This window comes from Ascaphus truei, chromosome 8 (genome assembly GCF_040206685.1).
Source record: "Ascaphus truei isolate aAscTru1 chromosome 8, aAscTru1.hap1, whole genome shotgun sequence".
NCBI classification, from domain to species: domain Eukaryota; kingdom Metazoa; phylum Chordata; class Amphibia; order Anura; family Ascaphidae; genus Ascaphus; species Ascaphus truei.
The window spans coordinates 86,015,446-86,032,682 of NC_134490.1; the positions used below are offsets into that span (position 1 = coordinate 86,015,446).

At 49.0% G+C, this 17,237-nt stretch overlaps 1 protein-coding gene across 1 annotated transcript in view; it reads left to right on the top strand.

The window, feature by feature from the left end:
* Window positions 1–17,237, top strand: part of ASAH2 (N-acylsphingosine amidohydrolase 2) — a 103,284-nt gene that overhangs the window by 21,451 nt on the left and 64,596 nt on the right. Inside the window, exons 4-6 of the mRNA XM_075612922.1 lie at window positions 528–677; window positions 11,459–11,635; window positions 15,607–15,734. Of these exons, the coding sequence (XP_075469037.1) occupies window positions 528–677; window positions 11,459–11,635; window positions 15,607–15,734 (455 nt within the window). The remainder of the gene's footprint in view (window positions 1–527; window positions 678–11,458; window positions 11,636–15,606; window positions 15,735–17,237) is intronic.

Sequence of the window (17,237 nt, forward strand, 5' to 3'; positions counted from 1 at the left end):
TGAAATCAAACAGAATTAGTGGGACTTGAAAGGCCTTATGCTGGGGTTCAACATCTCTCACTTCTTTTGAAGTAGGTCCGGCATTCTCTCTAATTCTCAGCATCACAGAAATCAGGGAAGTCTCAGCCTCTATCAGACTCAAATGGACACAATACATTCATATAACACAGGTACAAAGAAGCTTTACTCTGAGAAGCCTACAATCTACATTTTGAAACATGTTGACATGCAGCAAAATAAAATGACCTTTTCTAATGCCACCTACAGATGGAGCTGGCCTGAAGTCACTTCACAACACCGTGGTCATATATAATTGCCAAAGACCAAACATGAAGTCAATGGGAGTTTTCATGAGTGACTAACCCACTAGTATTTCACATATCCACCAACAGTGCCTCAGAAGAACTTACATATTTTAAATAAATTAATCTGAACACAATTTGATGAGCTTGAGAGACTTTATGTAATTTTTGGGAAAATAAAAATGCTTCGGTATTTGTGACATTTTTCATGTTATTGCTCATTAGATGGGATATGCCAGCAGTGATCAGTTGGCTGGAGGAATTCACACTCGACAGTACAGTCGAGCCTTCATTGTGGCCGAGCCTGATGATTCCAAACGAGTAGTGTTCGTCAGTGCGGACATAGGAATGGTATCACAAAGAGTCAGACTGGAGGTAAGTACAAAAACCAGCTTACCAATATGGAACATGGGGACTATGCATCAAGCTTTCAATATAGATCTTAAAGCAGCAATCCCCCCTCTTTTCTTTTACATAATGGGAACTGGAGGGCCTTATGGAACTTAACTGAGCTATTCCTAGCTTTGGGGAAACCCCCAGTTCAAAATTTTTTTACCTTTTTATTTTCTGGGAGGTAAAATTGAAGCAAAATCAAAGATGGTCTGCAGAGTTGTCCAATAGAAAACTACGCTATCATGCTCTGGCGACGTTGCAGCTTCCTATTCGCCAATGGGAGTGAGGCTAAACTGACCACCATTTTGATATCCTGAAAGTGAACAGAAACATGGGCAAAAAGGGTAAAATGCTCAGGAAAAGGGGTATCCCAGAGCTAAGAATAGAGTGAAAAACAGAAAGATAATCCCTGCGCTTCTCCCTTTGGGATAGCAATAAATGGGGATATATATATATATATATAATATATATATATATATATATAGTGTTCGACAAATCACCCAAAAATCTACTCGCCCAACCAAAAAATCTACTCGCCACCTAGTCCCGCCCCAACCCCGCCCCTAGCCCCGCCCCCAACCCCGCTTTAAAATAAAATATATAAATAAAATTCATTTAATAAATTCCTAGTCAGAACAACATTCGTTTTTGACATAAATGTATTTATTGTATTACATTATACTACAATTAGGCCTTGTTACGTGTGTGTGTGTGTGTGTGTGTGTGTGTGTGTGTGTGTGTGTGTAAATGTCGGATCTAGAAATAAAAGCCAGGTGTGAATGACTAGTTTCCTGAACCCCTTAACCAGTGTCTGGACGTCCCCGCTTCACAATATCTAAAGCAGCAATCCCACCTGGGATCTTACCTGATCCGCAGTCCCTCAATGTCCAGGTACGCTCATTCCCGCAATGTTATACATTGGGGAGGTGTTCATTACCTGTCTTCTGGGTTAGGGGGGGGTTCCGATGTCTTCCGTGTGAAGCTTGAGCCAGATCTGGAAGAAAGCAGTATAGGGCAGTTAAGATTTCGGTGTAGTATAGGGCAGTTAAGTTATATAGGGTAAATAAGAGATCCAGAGTGTGAGTGACAGAGAGAGAGAGTGTGGGAGTGACACAGAGAGAGAGTGTGGGGGAGAGAGAGAGAGAGAGTGTGGGGGAGAGAGAGAGAGAGAGAGAGAGTGTGGGGAAGAGGGAGAGAGCGTGTGGGGGAGAGGGAGAGAGAGTGTTGGGGAGAGAGGGAGAGAGTGTGTTGGGGAGAGAGGGAGAGAGAGTGTGGGGGAGAGAGGGAGAGAGGGAGAGAGAGTGTGGGGGAGAGAGGGAGAGAGAGTGTGGGGGAGAGAGGGAGAGAGAGTGTGGGGGAGAGAGGGAGAGAGAGTGTGGGGGAGAGAGGGAGAGAGAGTGTGGGGGAGAGAGGGAGAGAGAGTGTGGGGGAGAGACAGAGAGAGAGTGTGGGGGAGAGAGAGAGAGTGTGGGGGGGAGAGAGAGAGAGAGTGTGGGGGAGAGAGAGAGTGTGGGGGAGAGAGAGAGTGTGGGGGAGAGAGAGAGTGTGGGGGAGAGAGAGAGTGTGGGGGAGAGAGAGAGTGTGGGGGAGAGAGAGAGTGTGGGGGAGAGAGAGAGTGTGGGGGAGAGAGAGAGTGTGGGGGAGAGAGAGAGTGTGGGGGAGAGAGAGAGTGTGGGGGAGAGAGAGAGTGTGGGGGAGAGAGAGAGTGTGGGGGAGAGAGAGAGTGTGGGGGAGAGAGAGAGTGTGGGGGAGAGAGAGAGTGTGGGGGAGAGAGAGAGTGTGGGGGAGAGAGAGAGTGTGGGGGAGAGAGAGAGTGTGGGGGAGAGAGAGAGTGTGGGGGAGAGAGAGAGAGTGGGGGAGAGAGAAAGAGTGTGGGGGGGGAGAGAAAGAGTGTGGGGGGGGAGAGAAAGAGTGTGGGGGGGAGAGAGAGAGTGTGGGGGGGGAGAGAGAGAGTGTGGGGGGGAGAGAGAGAGAGTGGGGGGGAGAGAGAGAGTGTGGAGGGGAGAGAGAGAGAGTGTGGGGGAGAGAGAGAGTGTGGGGAGAGAGAGAGTGTGTGGGGGAGAGAGAGAGAGTGTGTGGGGGAGAGAGGGAGAGTGTGTGGGGAGAGAGAGAGTGTGTGGGGGAGAGAGAGAGAGTGTGGGGGGGAGAGAGAGAGTGTGGGGGGGGGAGAGAGAGAGTGTGGGGGGGAGAGAGAGTGTGTGGGGGGGAGAGAGAGTGTGGGGGAGACAGAGGAGAGAAACGGTGGGTGACACACAGAGGGTGGGTGATACACAGAGAGAGAGGCTGGGTGAGTGACTGGCTGGTTGAGTGGTTTGCTGGGTGAGTGGCTGGGTGGGGCAGGGGTGACTGGGTGGGTGAGTGACTGACACTGACTGGGGGTGGGGGGTGACTGACACTGACTGGGGGTGGGGGGTGACTGACACTGACTGGGGGTGGGGGGGTGACTGACACTGACTGGGGGTGGGGGGGTGACTGACACTGACTGGGGTTGGGGGGGTGACTGACTGACTGGGGGTGGGGGGGTGACTGACACTGACGGGGTGGGGGGGTGACTGACACTGACTGGGGGTGGGGGGGTGACTGACACTGACTGGGGGTGGGGGGGTGACTGACACTGACTGGGGGTGGGGGGGTGACTGACACTGACTGGGGGTGGGGGGGTGACTGACACTGACTGGGGGTGGGGGGGTGACTGACACTGACTGGGGGTGGGGGGGTGACTGACACTGACTGGGGGTGGGGGGTGACTGACACTGACTGGGGGTGGGGGGGTGACTGACACTGACTGGGGGTGGGGGGGGTGACTGACACTGACTGGGGGTGGGGGGGTGACTGACACTGACTGGGGGTGGGGGGTGACTGACACTGACTGGGGGTGGGGGGGTGACTGACACTGACTGGGGGTGGGGGGTGACTGACACTGACTGGGGGTGGGGGGTGACTGACACTGACTGGGGGTGGGGGGTGACTGACACTGACTGGGGGTGGGGGGTGACTGACACTGACTGGGGGTGGGGGGTGACTGACACTGACTGGGGGTGGGGGGTGACTGACACTGACTGGGGGTGGGGGGTGACTGACACTGACTGGGGTTGGGGGGTGACTGACACTGACTGGGGGGGTGACTGACAGGGGGGGGGTGACTGACTGATTGGGGGGAAGGTTACTGACTGGGGGGGTTACTAACTGGGGGGGTGACTGACTGGGGGGGGGTTACTGACTGGGGGGGTTACTGACTGGGGGGGACCTCTGGTGTCACACACATACACATACTCCCATACACACATACATTCATTCACACACACACACACACACATTCTCCCACACACACACACATACACATTCTCACACACACACAGGGGAGGAAAGGCCGCGACCAGCACCACGCAAATCCCCCACCCACCCGCGCCCATCTCCCGCTCGTGTGGGGGGCAGGCCGACATCCCCCCCCCCCAATCAGCAGGGTGGGTGGGAGGCACGTGGCGAGGTATCCCCCACTGGGCGCCCCAGGTGACAGTCAGCCCCGCCGTGGCCGCCACTGCCCTGCTCCCCTCGCCGGCATGTCACAGTGCCTGGCCAAGCTGCAGGCTGCTTCTTCCCCCCCAGCCCGTGGCGGCATGATGCCGTGGGGGGGGAGGGGCCAGGCCGACATCCCCCCACCTCATGCGGCGGCTGCGCCATCATGAAGGTAGGGGACGCATGGGAGGCACGTGGTGAGGGCCGAGCCCCCCCCCCCCCCGCAAGCCAACCGGGCTGCAGCAGCGGGGACCTCCCGCCCCTGACATCGATCGGTGGATCGAGGGGAAGGGGACAGGAGGAGGGGAAGGGGACAGGAGCAGGAGGAGGGGACAGGGGACAGGAGCAGGGGACAGGAGCAGGGGACAGGAGGAGGGGAATGGGACAGGAGCAGGGGACAGGAGAGCTTCCGCGGTGGGGAGTAGGGAGCCATGTGGGGACCAGGGGGATCGCAGGGAAGGAGCAGAGGGGCCGCAGCATGGAGAGTACTTACCCTCCAACAGAGCTCCAGGCAGAATGGCCGCTCGTTGGGGGCGGGCTCATATAGAGCCTGGCCGCGCGCCCACAAAGCCTGGAGCGCGCGCCAATCAGGAGTCAGGTAGGGGAGTTTTTTTTTTTTTTTTTTTCAGCGCGAGCAGGGAAATTTCAGCGCGAACGGGGGAATTTAAAAAAAAAACACGTGTGCTGCTTGGGCCAATAGTTACTCGCCCGGGGGTTAAATCCACCCGCCCCGGGCGAGTAAATGTATACAATTGTCGAACACTGTATATATATATATATATATATATATATAGTGTGAAAATCTATAAGATAAAGGAGACTTTTGGTTTACATCCTTTGATCAAATAATGCCAAGCCTGCTAACCCCGTCAAGGTAAGTCTCTATAGCAGGTCCCTACGCTAAATGCAAACTAATGTTATGTGAAAGGGTTAATATATCCAAGCAAATGATTATATAACATAGAGCAGTTAAAAACTGGTATATACCAGTGAAGATACTCACATGTCTGCAAGTAAAGTGAATAGTGAAATAAGGGGACCTTGCTGGGAGATTATATACCTAGAAGAAGGAAGGGCTGGCCTCCCACAGACTGCTCAATAAGCAGTTGCAGGTGATTGGTTAAATATATTAATTACACCATATTAGTGTTGCCCTCTAGGAGCGTGCCGCTAAGGATTAAAATCGGCCCAACAGAAAATGTAAAACAAATATATAATCGCCGCGCTTCTCCATGTAAGGAGCCTGCAGCTGGCGAAGGGATTGTCATACAAATGTGAGAAACAGAGAATAGAATGCTTGAGCTCTTGAGGACATCCCGGTTCTGATTCTGCAAGCCCCCCTAAAAAACAACATTTAATAACTTATTTTAACAATGCCTAGACGCTTTGCATCACGGTATCAAGCTACAGTACTTAGTGTTAGTTTTAGCTATTTGAAAATAACCTGAGAGGAGTGTTTAGAAGTAGCAGGCGTGGGGGAGTAACTCACACATGTTATTTGTTGACATCATCTTCTCCCATCCTTTATGTTAATATAAACTGCTAGCTCTGAGCTGGTGTTTGTCTTACACACAATCCCAGCGAGCTCTAACTCCAGCACCCACCACATCACATGTATATATTTGTGTCAAAAGGAGTGCTACTGGGTGCGACCAAATGTATACAACAAAACCAATGCTACATTCAATGTGACAATCACATACAGCTGCAGCGGCCGTTATTCAAACAAATCCCGCGTTGTGTACATCGGAATACCCATGTCATGACGTGGTGTGTCTTCCAACCGTACCGCCTTAAGACGCGAGTGCGGCGAGTGCAGAAAATGGCATTTTAGAGGTCAGGTTTTTAAATACCTGAAATTGACACAGTAGCACAGTACTGTACTTATTGCCATTCATTCATTTCATTGCACCCAAAGAAACAGAATCCATGAAATTCAACAAAACAATCACGATAAGCGCGGGCGCCTGGAGCCAGTGCCGTCTTAACGCATGGGCACGCTGGGCAGTTGCCCGGGGGCCCCGCGAGTATAGGGGCCCCACGCTAATCTATGCACAGACCAGAATTTAACACTAATTTTCCGATCACTCACCTCAACATTCAAATCTCCCGCTAACGCGGTAGGAGAAAAAATAGGACGTGTATCGGAGAGTTGGCGGGCCCAGCGCACTGCTTTGCCCGGGGGCCTATAATGCTGTTAAGACGGCCCTGCCTGGGGCGATTGGCCGCGTTCATGCTGGGTGGGGAACAGCAGAGCACACAAAATCGGCGCCGTGATTTGTTTGAATAACGGCTGCTGCAGCTGTAGATAAATACTTGATTGTTAGTATTCTCATAAGTAAGGGTCAGTTAGTTAAACCCTTTGGCCAAAGCATGAAGCCTGGTATTTATTTTGCCAGCCTATGAAATGGACATCAAATGAATCAAACATTTATTTACTTTTATGCAGGTGCTAGATCATTGAATATTGAATTATTGAGATATAAGAACTATTTATGAGAAATCCCCAGTCTTTTTCCTTTTCTGAGTTTCAGCATTTCAGTGCTATAGTAAAATTAAACACAAACCTTCAAAAAATGTACGTCATGTGTGTGAAGACTTCATACGTGTGATGCATAATGTGATTTTTTTTAAAATAATTTGACGCATGGTTCATGTTGAATACCTGATTGTTGTTGATACAATTTAAATTAAAACAGAATTATCTGTATTTTGTTGTGTTTTGATAATGTTAGTATATGTAAATTATTAGTGTAATATTTTTTATAATAGCTATAACGTGAAAATAAAACATTTTGGTAACGTATATAATGAAACATCCGTGCTGCATCAAAAAATATTTAGTGGCTACAGATGCAGCGAGACTTATTGACCTTATGGCCGTAGAAAAAATCCAAAAATTGAGGGCCCAACCGCGGCCACAAGGACAGCGGGTTTTGCGGCCCAGAAAGAGTAACGCTGTGGTGTCCATGCGTTTGAATGGGACCCGCAGTGTTAACCCTTCGCTTGTTAGGAGAGAATACCGATAGTCGCCTTCCAGGTGAGCTGTACAGACGCCTGCAGCCATCACTCCGTCTGGATCCGTGCCCCGCAGCACGGAAGGTAAGAGATGCAGGGCGGTATTGTAATTCCTTTCCCCTGGATTACGTACAGGGGCGGGCAAATTTTGACCCGAGGGGCAAGCGCAACCAACCGGCCGAAGAATCGGGCGACCCAGAAACCAAACACAGACGTACGCACACCGTATACATGCACCATACACAGACGCACGCATCATACACACACCATACAAAGATGCATGCACCATACACAGACACCATACACACACACACACACCAGATACACACATACCAAATACATGCACCATACACAGACACCCATATACCAGATACACACACCATACACAGACACCCATATACCAGATACACGCACCATACACAGACGTACGCACACCAGATACATGCACCATACACAGATGCACGCACCATACACACATACCAGATACACACATACCAGATACACACATACCAGATACACACATACCAGATACACACATACCAGATACACACATACCAGATACACGCACCATACACGGACACCAATATACCAGGTACGCACACCGGATACATGCACCATACACAGACGCACACATCATACACACGCACCATACACACATACCAGATACACACATACCAGATACACACATACCAGATACACACATACCAGATACACACATACCAGATACACACAGACCAGATACACACATACCAGATACATACCAGATACATACCAGATACACACACACCAGATACACACATACCAGATACACGCACCATACACAGACACCCACATACCAGATACACGCACCATACACAGACACCCATATACCAGATACACGCATCATACACAGACGTACGCACACCGGATACATGCACCATAGACAGACGCACACATCATACACACATACAGTACCAGATGCACACCATACACAGACACCCACATACCAGATACACACATACCAAATACACAGGCACACACATACCAAATACACGCACCATACACAGACACCCATATACCAGATTCACACCCCATACAAAGATGCATGCACAATACACACACATACTAGATACACACATACCAGATACATGCACCATACACAGGCACACACATACCAAATACACGCACCATACACAGACACCCATATACCAGATTCACACCCCATACAAAGATGCATGCACAATACACAGACACCATACACAGACACCATACACAGACACCATACACAGACACCATACACAGACACCATACACAGACACCATACACAGACACCATACACAGACACCATACACAGACACCATACACAGACACCATACACAGACACCATACACAGACACCATACACAGACACCATACACAGACACCATACACAGACACCATACACAGACACCATACACAGACACCATACACAGACACCATACACAGACACCATACACAGACACCATACACAGACACCATACACAGACACCATACACAGACACCATACACAGACACCATACACAGACACCATACACAGACACCATACACACACATACCAGATACACACTTACCAGATACACACTTACCAGATACACACTTACCAGATACACACTTACCAGATACACACATACCAGATACACACATACCAGATACACACATACCAGATACACACATACCAGATACACACATACCAGATACACACATACCAGATACACACATACCAGATACACACATACCAGATACACACATACCAGATACACACATACCAGATACACACATACCAGATACACACATACCAGATACACACATACCAGATACACACATACCAGATACTCGCACCATACACAGACAACCATATACCAGATACACGCACCATACACAGACAACCATATACCAGATACACGCACCATACACAGGCACACACATACCAAATACACGCACCATACACAAACACCCATATACCAGATACACGCACCATACAAAGATGCATGCACAATACACACACATACTAGATACACACATACCAGATACACGCACCATACACAGGCACACACATACCAAATACACGCACCATACACAGGCACACACATACCAAATACACGCACCATATACAGACACCCATATACCAGATTCACACCCCATACAAAGATGCATGCACCATACACAGACACCATACACAGACACCATACACAGACACACACATACCATACACACACATACCATACACACACATACCATACACACACATACCAGATACACACACATACCAGATACACACATACCAGATACACACATACCAGATACACACATACCAGATACACACATACCAGATACACACATACCAGATACTCGCACCATACACAGACAACCATATACCAGATACACGCACCATACACAGGCACACACATACCAAATTCATGCACCATACACAAACACCCATATACCAGATACACGCACCATACACAGGTACCCATATACCAGATACACGCACCATACACAGGCACCCATATACCAGATACACGCACCATACACAGGCACCCATATACCAGATACACGCACCATACACAGGCACACACATACCAGATACACGCACCATACACAGGCACCCATATACCAGATACACGCACCATACACAGGCACCCATATACCAGATACACGCACCATATACAGGCACCCATATACCAGATACACGCACCATACACAGGCACCCATATACCAGATACACAGGCACACACATACCAAATACATGCATATTTGGTCATCTACGCCAGGGGTGCGCCGTTTTGACACTGCACCCCTTCCTGCCTTGTCACCTTTCGGCTCGCGCTCCCCCCCCCCCTGCAAGGCTCCGGCATCAAATGACGTTGCGGGGTGATGTCCATGTTCCATGGCAACATTATGTCACGTGACCTGCAGCGTCATTTGAAGCCGGTTATCATGGCGACGCGTCACCGAAGATCAGGTATGTGAAGCTGCAGAGGCCTCGTGCGGACCCCCCCCCCCCCCCCGGCACTTAATTTAAATGCCTTGGGGTTAGCGGGCGGCCTCTGTAGCCGCAGCGCCCCCCATGGAAATTCTCACTTCCCCCCTAGGGGCGCGCCCCCCTGATCTATGTCATCAAGGGAGTCCCCTTGATGTACAGTAGTTGACCAAATACGACCATATATCCTTCCCTCCCGTGATGTAGAGACCCATTTTTTGTCAGTCATCCAGTTGGAAGGAATTCCAGACGGCCCTGCATCTCTTACCTCGAGTGCTGCGGGGACACGGATCCAGGCACAGAGATGGGGACACGGATCCAGGCACAGAGATGGGGACACGGATCCAGGCACAGAGATGGAGACACGGATCCAGGCACAGAGATGGAGACACGGATCCAGGCACAGAGATGGGGACACGGATCCAGGCACAGAGATGGGGACACGGATCCAGGCACAGAGATGGGGACACGGATCCAGGCACAGAGATGGGGACACGGATCCAGGCACAGAGATGGGGACACGGATCCAGGCACAGAGATGGGGACACGGATCCAGGCACAGAGGTGGGGACACAGATCCAGGCACAGAGGTGGGGACACGGATCCAGGCACAGAGATGGGGACACGGATCCAGGCACAGAGGTGGGGACACGGATCCAGGCACAGAGGTGGGGACACGGATCCAGGCACAGAGATGGGGACACGGATCCAGGCACAGAGATGGGGACACGGATCCAGGCACAGAGATGGGGACACGGATCCAGGCACAGAGATGGGGACACGGATCCAGGCACAGAGATGGAGACACGGCTGCAGACGTCTGGCTGCTCACCTGGATGGTATTGGTATTTTCTGCCTGCAGATGGCCAAAAGGATTAACGCTGTGGGGTCCCATTCAGAAGCACGGATCCCCAGTGTTAATTTGCCTCTGCAGCTTACTGTCCTCGGGGTCGTGAGTGCTGTTGTCTCACTGGAGCATTGACAATTGCGGCACCGAGGACAGTATGTCTCGCTACATCTGTACATAGCAACTTCATTCTGTAAAGCCTAACTGTATAAGCCTGGGCTATATGCATTTTTCATAACCATGTCCTCACCTGGCTAAACTGTCTTCGGCAATGTTTATAATGCATGGCTCCACTTGACCATTAGAGTTATACCTGGCTTTATTTATTAGACAATAATTACAACGTCTTCAACCGTTCCTTAGGCTGTTTTATTTCTCTTGGAAGGTAATGGAAAATCTGAAAAGCATGTACGGAGACCTCTACAGACAAGACAATGTCATACTGAGTGGCACTCACACACATTCAGGACCGGCTGGTTTTTTCCAATACACCATCTTCATGTTGACAAGCAAGGGATTTATAAGACCAGCTACTGATGCCATAGTCAATGGTATTGTTAAGGTATGTATGGTCATTGTAATTAATAAACAGAGCGACCATACTGTAGTAAGCTTAGAAGAAAAAAGCAACTTCAAAGTAGTACAATTATCCATTTGTTGTATCTAAGAGAAGTGATTCGTCAAGATTTCGCTGACCATGCACTGCGTCTTCTTATCATATACAAAAACTTTACAAATCCAGTTTTGTGAATCTATAAAAATGCCATAATTTAGGGTGGTAAAAGCCCCAAGACATACCATGGTTGAATGAAAATATATGAGGTTGTCAGACTTACCTGTTGGGGTTTAAAGATCGGTAATGAAATGGAAAAAAAGCATCTGTGTGTACCTCACTGCCAGGGATATCCGATGTGTGTCCAGACAAGTTAATGACCGCTGACATCAGAGCCTGTATGGTAAACTCAATCCATCTATATCCCCTATGGGCTACCCCGAGGCATAGGTCAGAACTAGCCAGACACCAGGTGCTAATAAACTTTTGGTTTATTTCTTGCAGGGTACAGGTTAATCCAACATACCCAACATAAAAACAGAATGTATGGGAAAATACTCTTGAAAGGGCTAGTCACTTTCCTCCAGGATTCCACTGAGGTTTAGCAATCCCGGGCACTACAGTCCACGTAGAAGGGCTCCAGTGAGCCCAAAGTATAGTCCAGAACATACTATCCAGCCTTCCAGGGCACAGTGACCAATGTGGCTATTGGCCTCCTGGCTACTTAGGCTACGGCCCCAGTGCCTCCACTGCACGTGCGCCCACGAGGCTGGCGGCGCGTGCAGCCGATTCCCCGGTCTGCAGTGAGCTGCAGGGGGAAAGACGGGGGGGGGGGGGCATGACGTCACCCGGCAGGTTCACCCTCATTGGCTGGAACGCCAGGGGGCGTGGCCTAGCGCTCCGTCGCGAGTCCTGCTCTCAATTCTATTGAGAGCAGGAGAAACACATGGCTCAGCGTGGCGGCCCCCCTCGCAGCAGGCCCGGCCCCATCGAGGGGAGGGCCCTTGTCCCTGCAGCGTCCGCCTCAGCAGCTAGCGGGGACCTGGCCATAGCTTTGTGTGGTGGGAACTGGCCCATGGTGAAGCTGTGTGCCCCAAACAGCTTGGTTCCCTTCCAGGGAAACAGGGGTAAAATGTCTAGTAGCCTCCTGGCTACCTAGTCCTCTGTGGTGGGGACTTCCACTCGCTGAAGCTGAATGCCCTAAACAGAAGAGCACAACTACAAGACAGTCCCCCTGGAGGCCGCTGAAGCTTGGCTCTCCTGATAGCCACTCCTTATGGGCAGTGGATGAAGTCAGCAACGCTCATGTAGGTCTGGGTGTAACGATGCACTCTACACACAAACCATAGGCTCCTTGTTCTGATATCTACTGGGGTCTGTCTCTGATGAGACTCACCCCCAACAGCTTCTGTGCATGGAGTGGCTCTAGCAGGGTGTGCACACCAAGACTGCAGGCTCCCAACACGCTGAGGATTCTTCTGAGAGCTCTCTTACCAGCAGCCGGTACTCCGCTCCAGCTCCTGATCATGCAGCTCTTTCGAGTGCATCAGACCCCTGCACTGGGTCTCTACATGATCCTCTGCTGAACTCCACACAAGGGCTCTCTGGTTATTAGTAGAGGAAAAATGTGGAGTTGCGGAGCACCACCAGTATCCAGCAGGGTAGAAAGAATATCAAGAGGGGTCTCCAAATAAAAAAATATAGTTATTAGGTCACATGTTACCACCAATGAGGTTAAAAACTCACCAACGCGTTTCACGCACAATGTGCTTTATCAAGGTGTTTTTCTACCCTGCTGGATACTGGTGGTGCTCCACCTCCAACTTTTTCCTTTAATGATTTCTACCACAGTAGATTGCACACCGAAGAACCTCCACAGATTACAAGAATTGACCATGGGCAATATAAGTGAGTTAACCCTTTTTTGGACCCCCTTGAATTACGTGACAAGTTTTAATTTCTATATTATGGGTTTATTGTGCAATTGTTTTCTATATGTGGTTATATACCACTTGGCATTTCCCTATTAAGTATTATTTCTATATATATTACACTCATCTTCTAGAAAGGAGGTTCTGGATTTCATATACTGCTATTTGTATTGCTGACTAAGTAGATTGTGTCTAGAGCACCGGATCCTTCTGGATTTATATATTTATTCTTACTGCCGGGTTATTACAAAACAAAAGAATAAACAGAGCAAACAAACCTCATATTGTAGTATATTAAAAGATAATATTTTATAACAAAGGTGAGTTTTGCACGTACATGAGGATAAAAATTACACAGCATGACATGTTACCACTCGGCGGGACGGCAACACGGGAACACGGTGTATAGGCTTGGATTTCCTTCCTCTGGTAGCAGGGACCCAGGATCGAAGAGACCAGCTCGAAGTCGAAATTCCTTCTTTAGCAATGGGGACACCGCTGCCGTCGATTCAGAGGAGGTAATACTCCTGGCCGGTTCCGGGTTAGTCCGCGTGTGCGTATGACGTCATCAAGTGCCGTCTCTCTACCGTCCGCGTCACGCTGGATGGTTAACCAGACAAGCGAATGTCCCAAACACAGCTGCTCAATAGGGAAATGCCTCAATGGGTAAACGAAATACAGGAACGCGCCCTCTCCTACGCGTTTCGTATAAAAATACTTCTTCAGGTTCCCAACACAACACTACCCCCCCTAATACAGACAACTCTTCCCCCAAATACAGACAACGTTACACCCCCCCCCAAAATACAAACACAACTATTATCCCCCCAGATACAAACACAACTACAGGTGCGCCGACGAGTATTCTAAAATTTGCCTTGGAAAATCTGAGGCAATCACCAACAAGAGCCAGGTACATGCTGGGTACATGCTGCAAAATTTCAGTGACATTTCTGCAGAAAGACTAATGGCCCATCGGATTAACACAGCAGGGGTCCTGGCAGTCCTATTCAGTTTGAACAAGTTGTCAGTACTGTATTATCCCCCCCACCCCCAGATACAAACACCACTACATCCCCCAGATAAAAAAACGCTGCTACTACCCCCTAGATATAATTACCACTTACTTCCCCCAGATAAAATTATCACTTACCTACACCTCTCACAGATACAATTAGCACTTACCTCTGGTTGGCGCTACCGCCGCCGCCAAGCCCTGGCTCTCCCCAGCTGCTGCCTGCCTCTTCCCAAGCTTGGCCTGCCTCTTTCTCTCTCCAGCGGGTACGCACCAGAAGCTCGGCTGATTTCTGGGCGCGCCCGGCTTCTGGCTCGCTTCGGCAGGAGAGAGAGGCCTGGCATGGGAAGAGACACAGGCAGAGCAGCTGGGGAGAGTAGGGGCCCGAGTTTCTTGTGTTCCGAGAGTAGGGGCCCGGCGGCGGCAACCACAACCGGCAGCTGGACACAAAAGTTGGGCCTGACCTACAGCCTTTGGGCCAGGATATTTGTCCCGGCTCTCCACCCCCTGTAGGAGGCCCTGGTTGCCAACATAGAAACTGTCGAGAATAGGCAGCGTGTCAGGGTTTTACCTTTATTTTGGGAGCTCTGCTGCCTATTTTGTCAAAAGGACATAATGACAAATTTGACCATGGAAGACAAAACAACAACTGTAGTATTTCCAAAGTGGGTAACTGGACACCATGCTGGATACCTTGGAAGGCTTCAGTCTGGATAATTTATTATTAATCAAATACTGAGTGCAGTTCATTGCATTGGAACATATAAATAACACAATTTCTAAGAAATGCTCCCCTTTCTCACAATACATTGCAACGAATACTATAGTGTGTGCTTCTATAATGAAATGTTAAAGTTTAAGTTAAAGTGAAATAAACCTTTCAGACTAAGGTAACAAGAACATTTTAAGTTGCCTTAGATGACGTCAAAATGTGACTTAATTATGCATGAAAAAGTAAGAAACCAAAGCAGAAAAATTGTATAGACAGTTTGTGATCTTCTTGTAAATTGATAAATATTTTATTTTTATTTTAGAGCATTGTCAAAGCACATCAAAATATGAAACGAGGACGGATCTTTCTGAATAAAGGCACACTTGAAAACAGTCAACTGAACAGAAGTCCAAGTTCCTATCTTCTCAATCCAGAGTCAGAACGGCTCAGGTGAGGCTGTAAGAGCGATAACTACTGTAGCCCCTCCCACAACTTTAATGGAGTATTCCAACACAAACTGCGTTCTGACTGAGATAACATTAGGAACCATATTTACTAAGTAGTCTTCTGACACAGGGCACCTTCCAGTGCTTGGAGACACATTACAGTCCATTCAAGTCCACAAAGGTGCATGTTATTTGTACACGTTGTTTTTAACCCTTTGAGTTCTGAGTGTTTGCATCCCTGAGAGCTAAAGGAATATTGATGTTTTTGGTGCTAGCGATGTTAAATCCCCAAAGACAATACTATTTTTCAAGGACATATACATTTCATAAATCCTTCATTGGATGTCACACTTACACACTCTATATACAAATGTGTTCCCCAACCTTAAGGCTGCCAGAATATATATACAAACAAACAAAAGAAACTGTACAAATACAAATAGGACTTCCTGAATGTGGCAAGCATAAAATTGCAACAAAACATTATATTTGACTCATTCACGTATGTAAAAACAATAAAATAGGAATAACCAGGATCTAAATGAGGTGGCTGCACCTATCTCCGGAATTATAAAACAGTGCACGATATTCCCTTCCCCAATAGCAGCAGCCATATTAAATGTCCATGGGGGAAATTGTGAAAATTGTGGGGGCAACCCCCACCTAAGATTGAAAGTAGGAACCTCCCCATTTTAACTTCAGATGAGGATAACTTTCTCCAAACAACTCAGGATCTGATAAGCTCCTCCAATGTCAGTTCTCCCCCCATCCCCCTACTCAGGATCTGATAAGCTTCTCCAATGTCAGTTCTTCCCCTCGCCCCTCCTACTCAGGATCTGATAAGTTCTCCAATATCAGTTCTCCCCCCACCCCCCCTAGTCAGGATCTGATAAGCTTCTCCAATGTCAGTTCTCCCTCCACCCCCCTACTCAGGATCTGATAAGATTTTCCAATGTCAGTTCTCCCCCCACCCCCCCTACTCAGGATCTGATAAGCGTCTCCAATGTCAGTTCTCTCCCCTTCGCCCCTCCTACTCAGGATCTGATAAGCGTCTCCAATGTCAGTTCTCTCCCCCACCCCCCCTACTCAGGATCTGATAAGCTTCTCCAATGTCAGTTCTCCCGCCCCCCCCTCCTCTACTCAGGATCTGATAAGCTTCTCCAATGTCAGTTCTCCCCCACCCCCCCTACTCAGGATCTGATAAGCGTCTCCAATGTCAGTTCTCCCCTACGCCCCTCCTACTCAGGATCTGATAAGCATCTCCAATGTCAGTTCTCTCCCCATCCCCCCTACTCAGGATCTGATAAGCGTCTCCAATGTCAGTTCTCCCCTACGCCCCTCCTACTCAGGATCTGATAAGCGTCTCCAATGCCAGTTCTCTCCCCCCCCCTACTCAGGATCTGATAAGCTTCTCCAATGTCAGTTCTCCCGCCCCCTCCTCTACTCAGGATCTGATAAGCTTCTCCAATGTCAGTTCTCTCCCCCACCCCCCTACTCAGGATCTGAT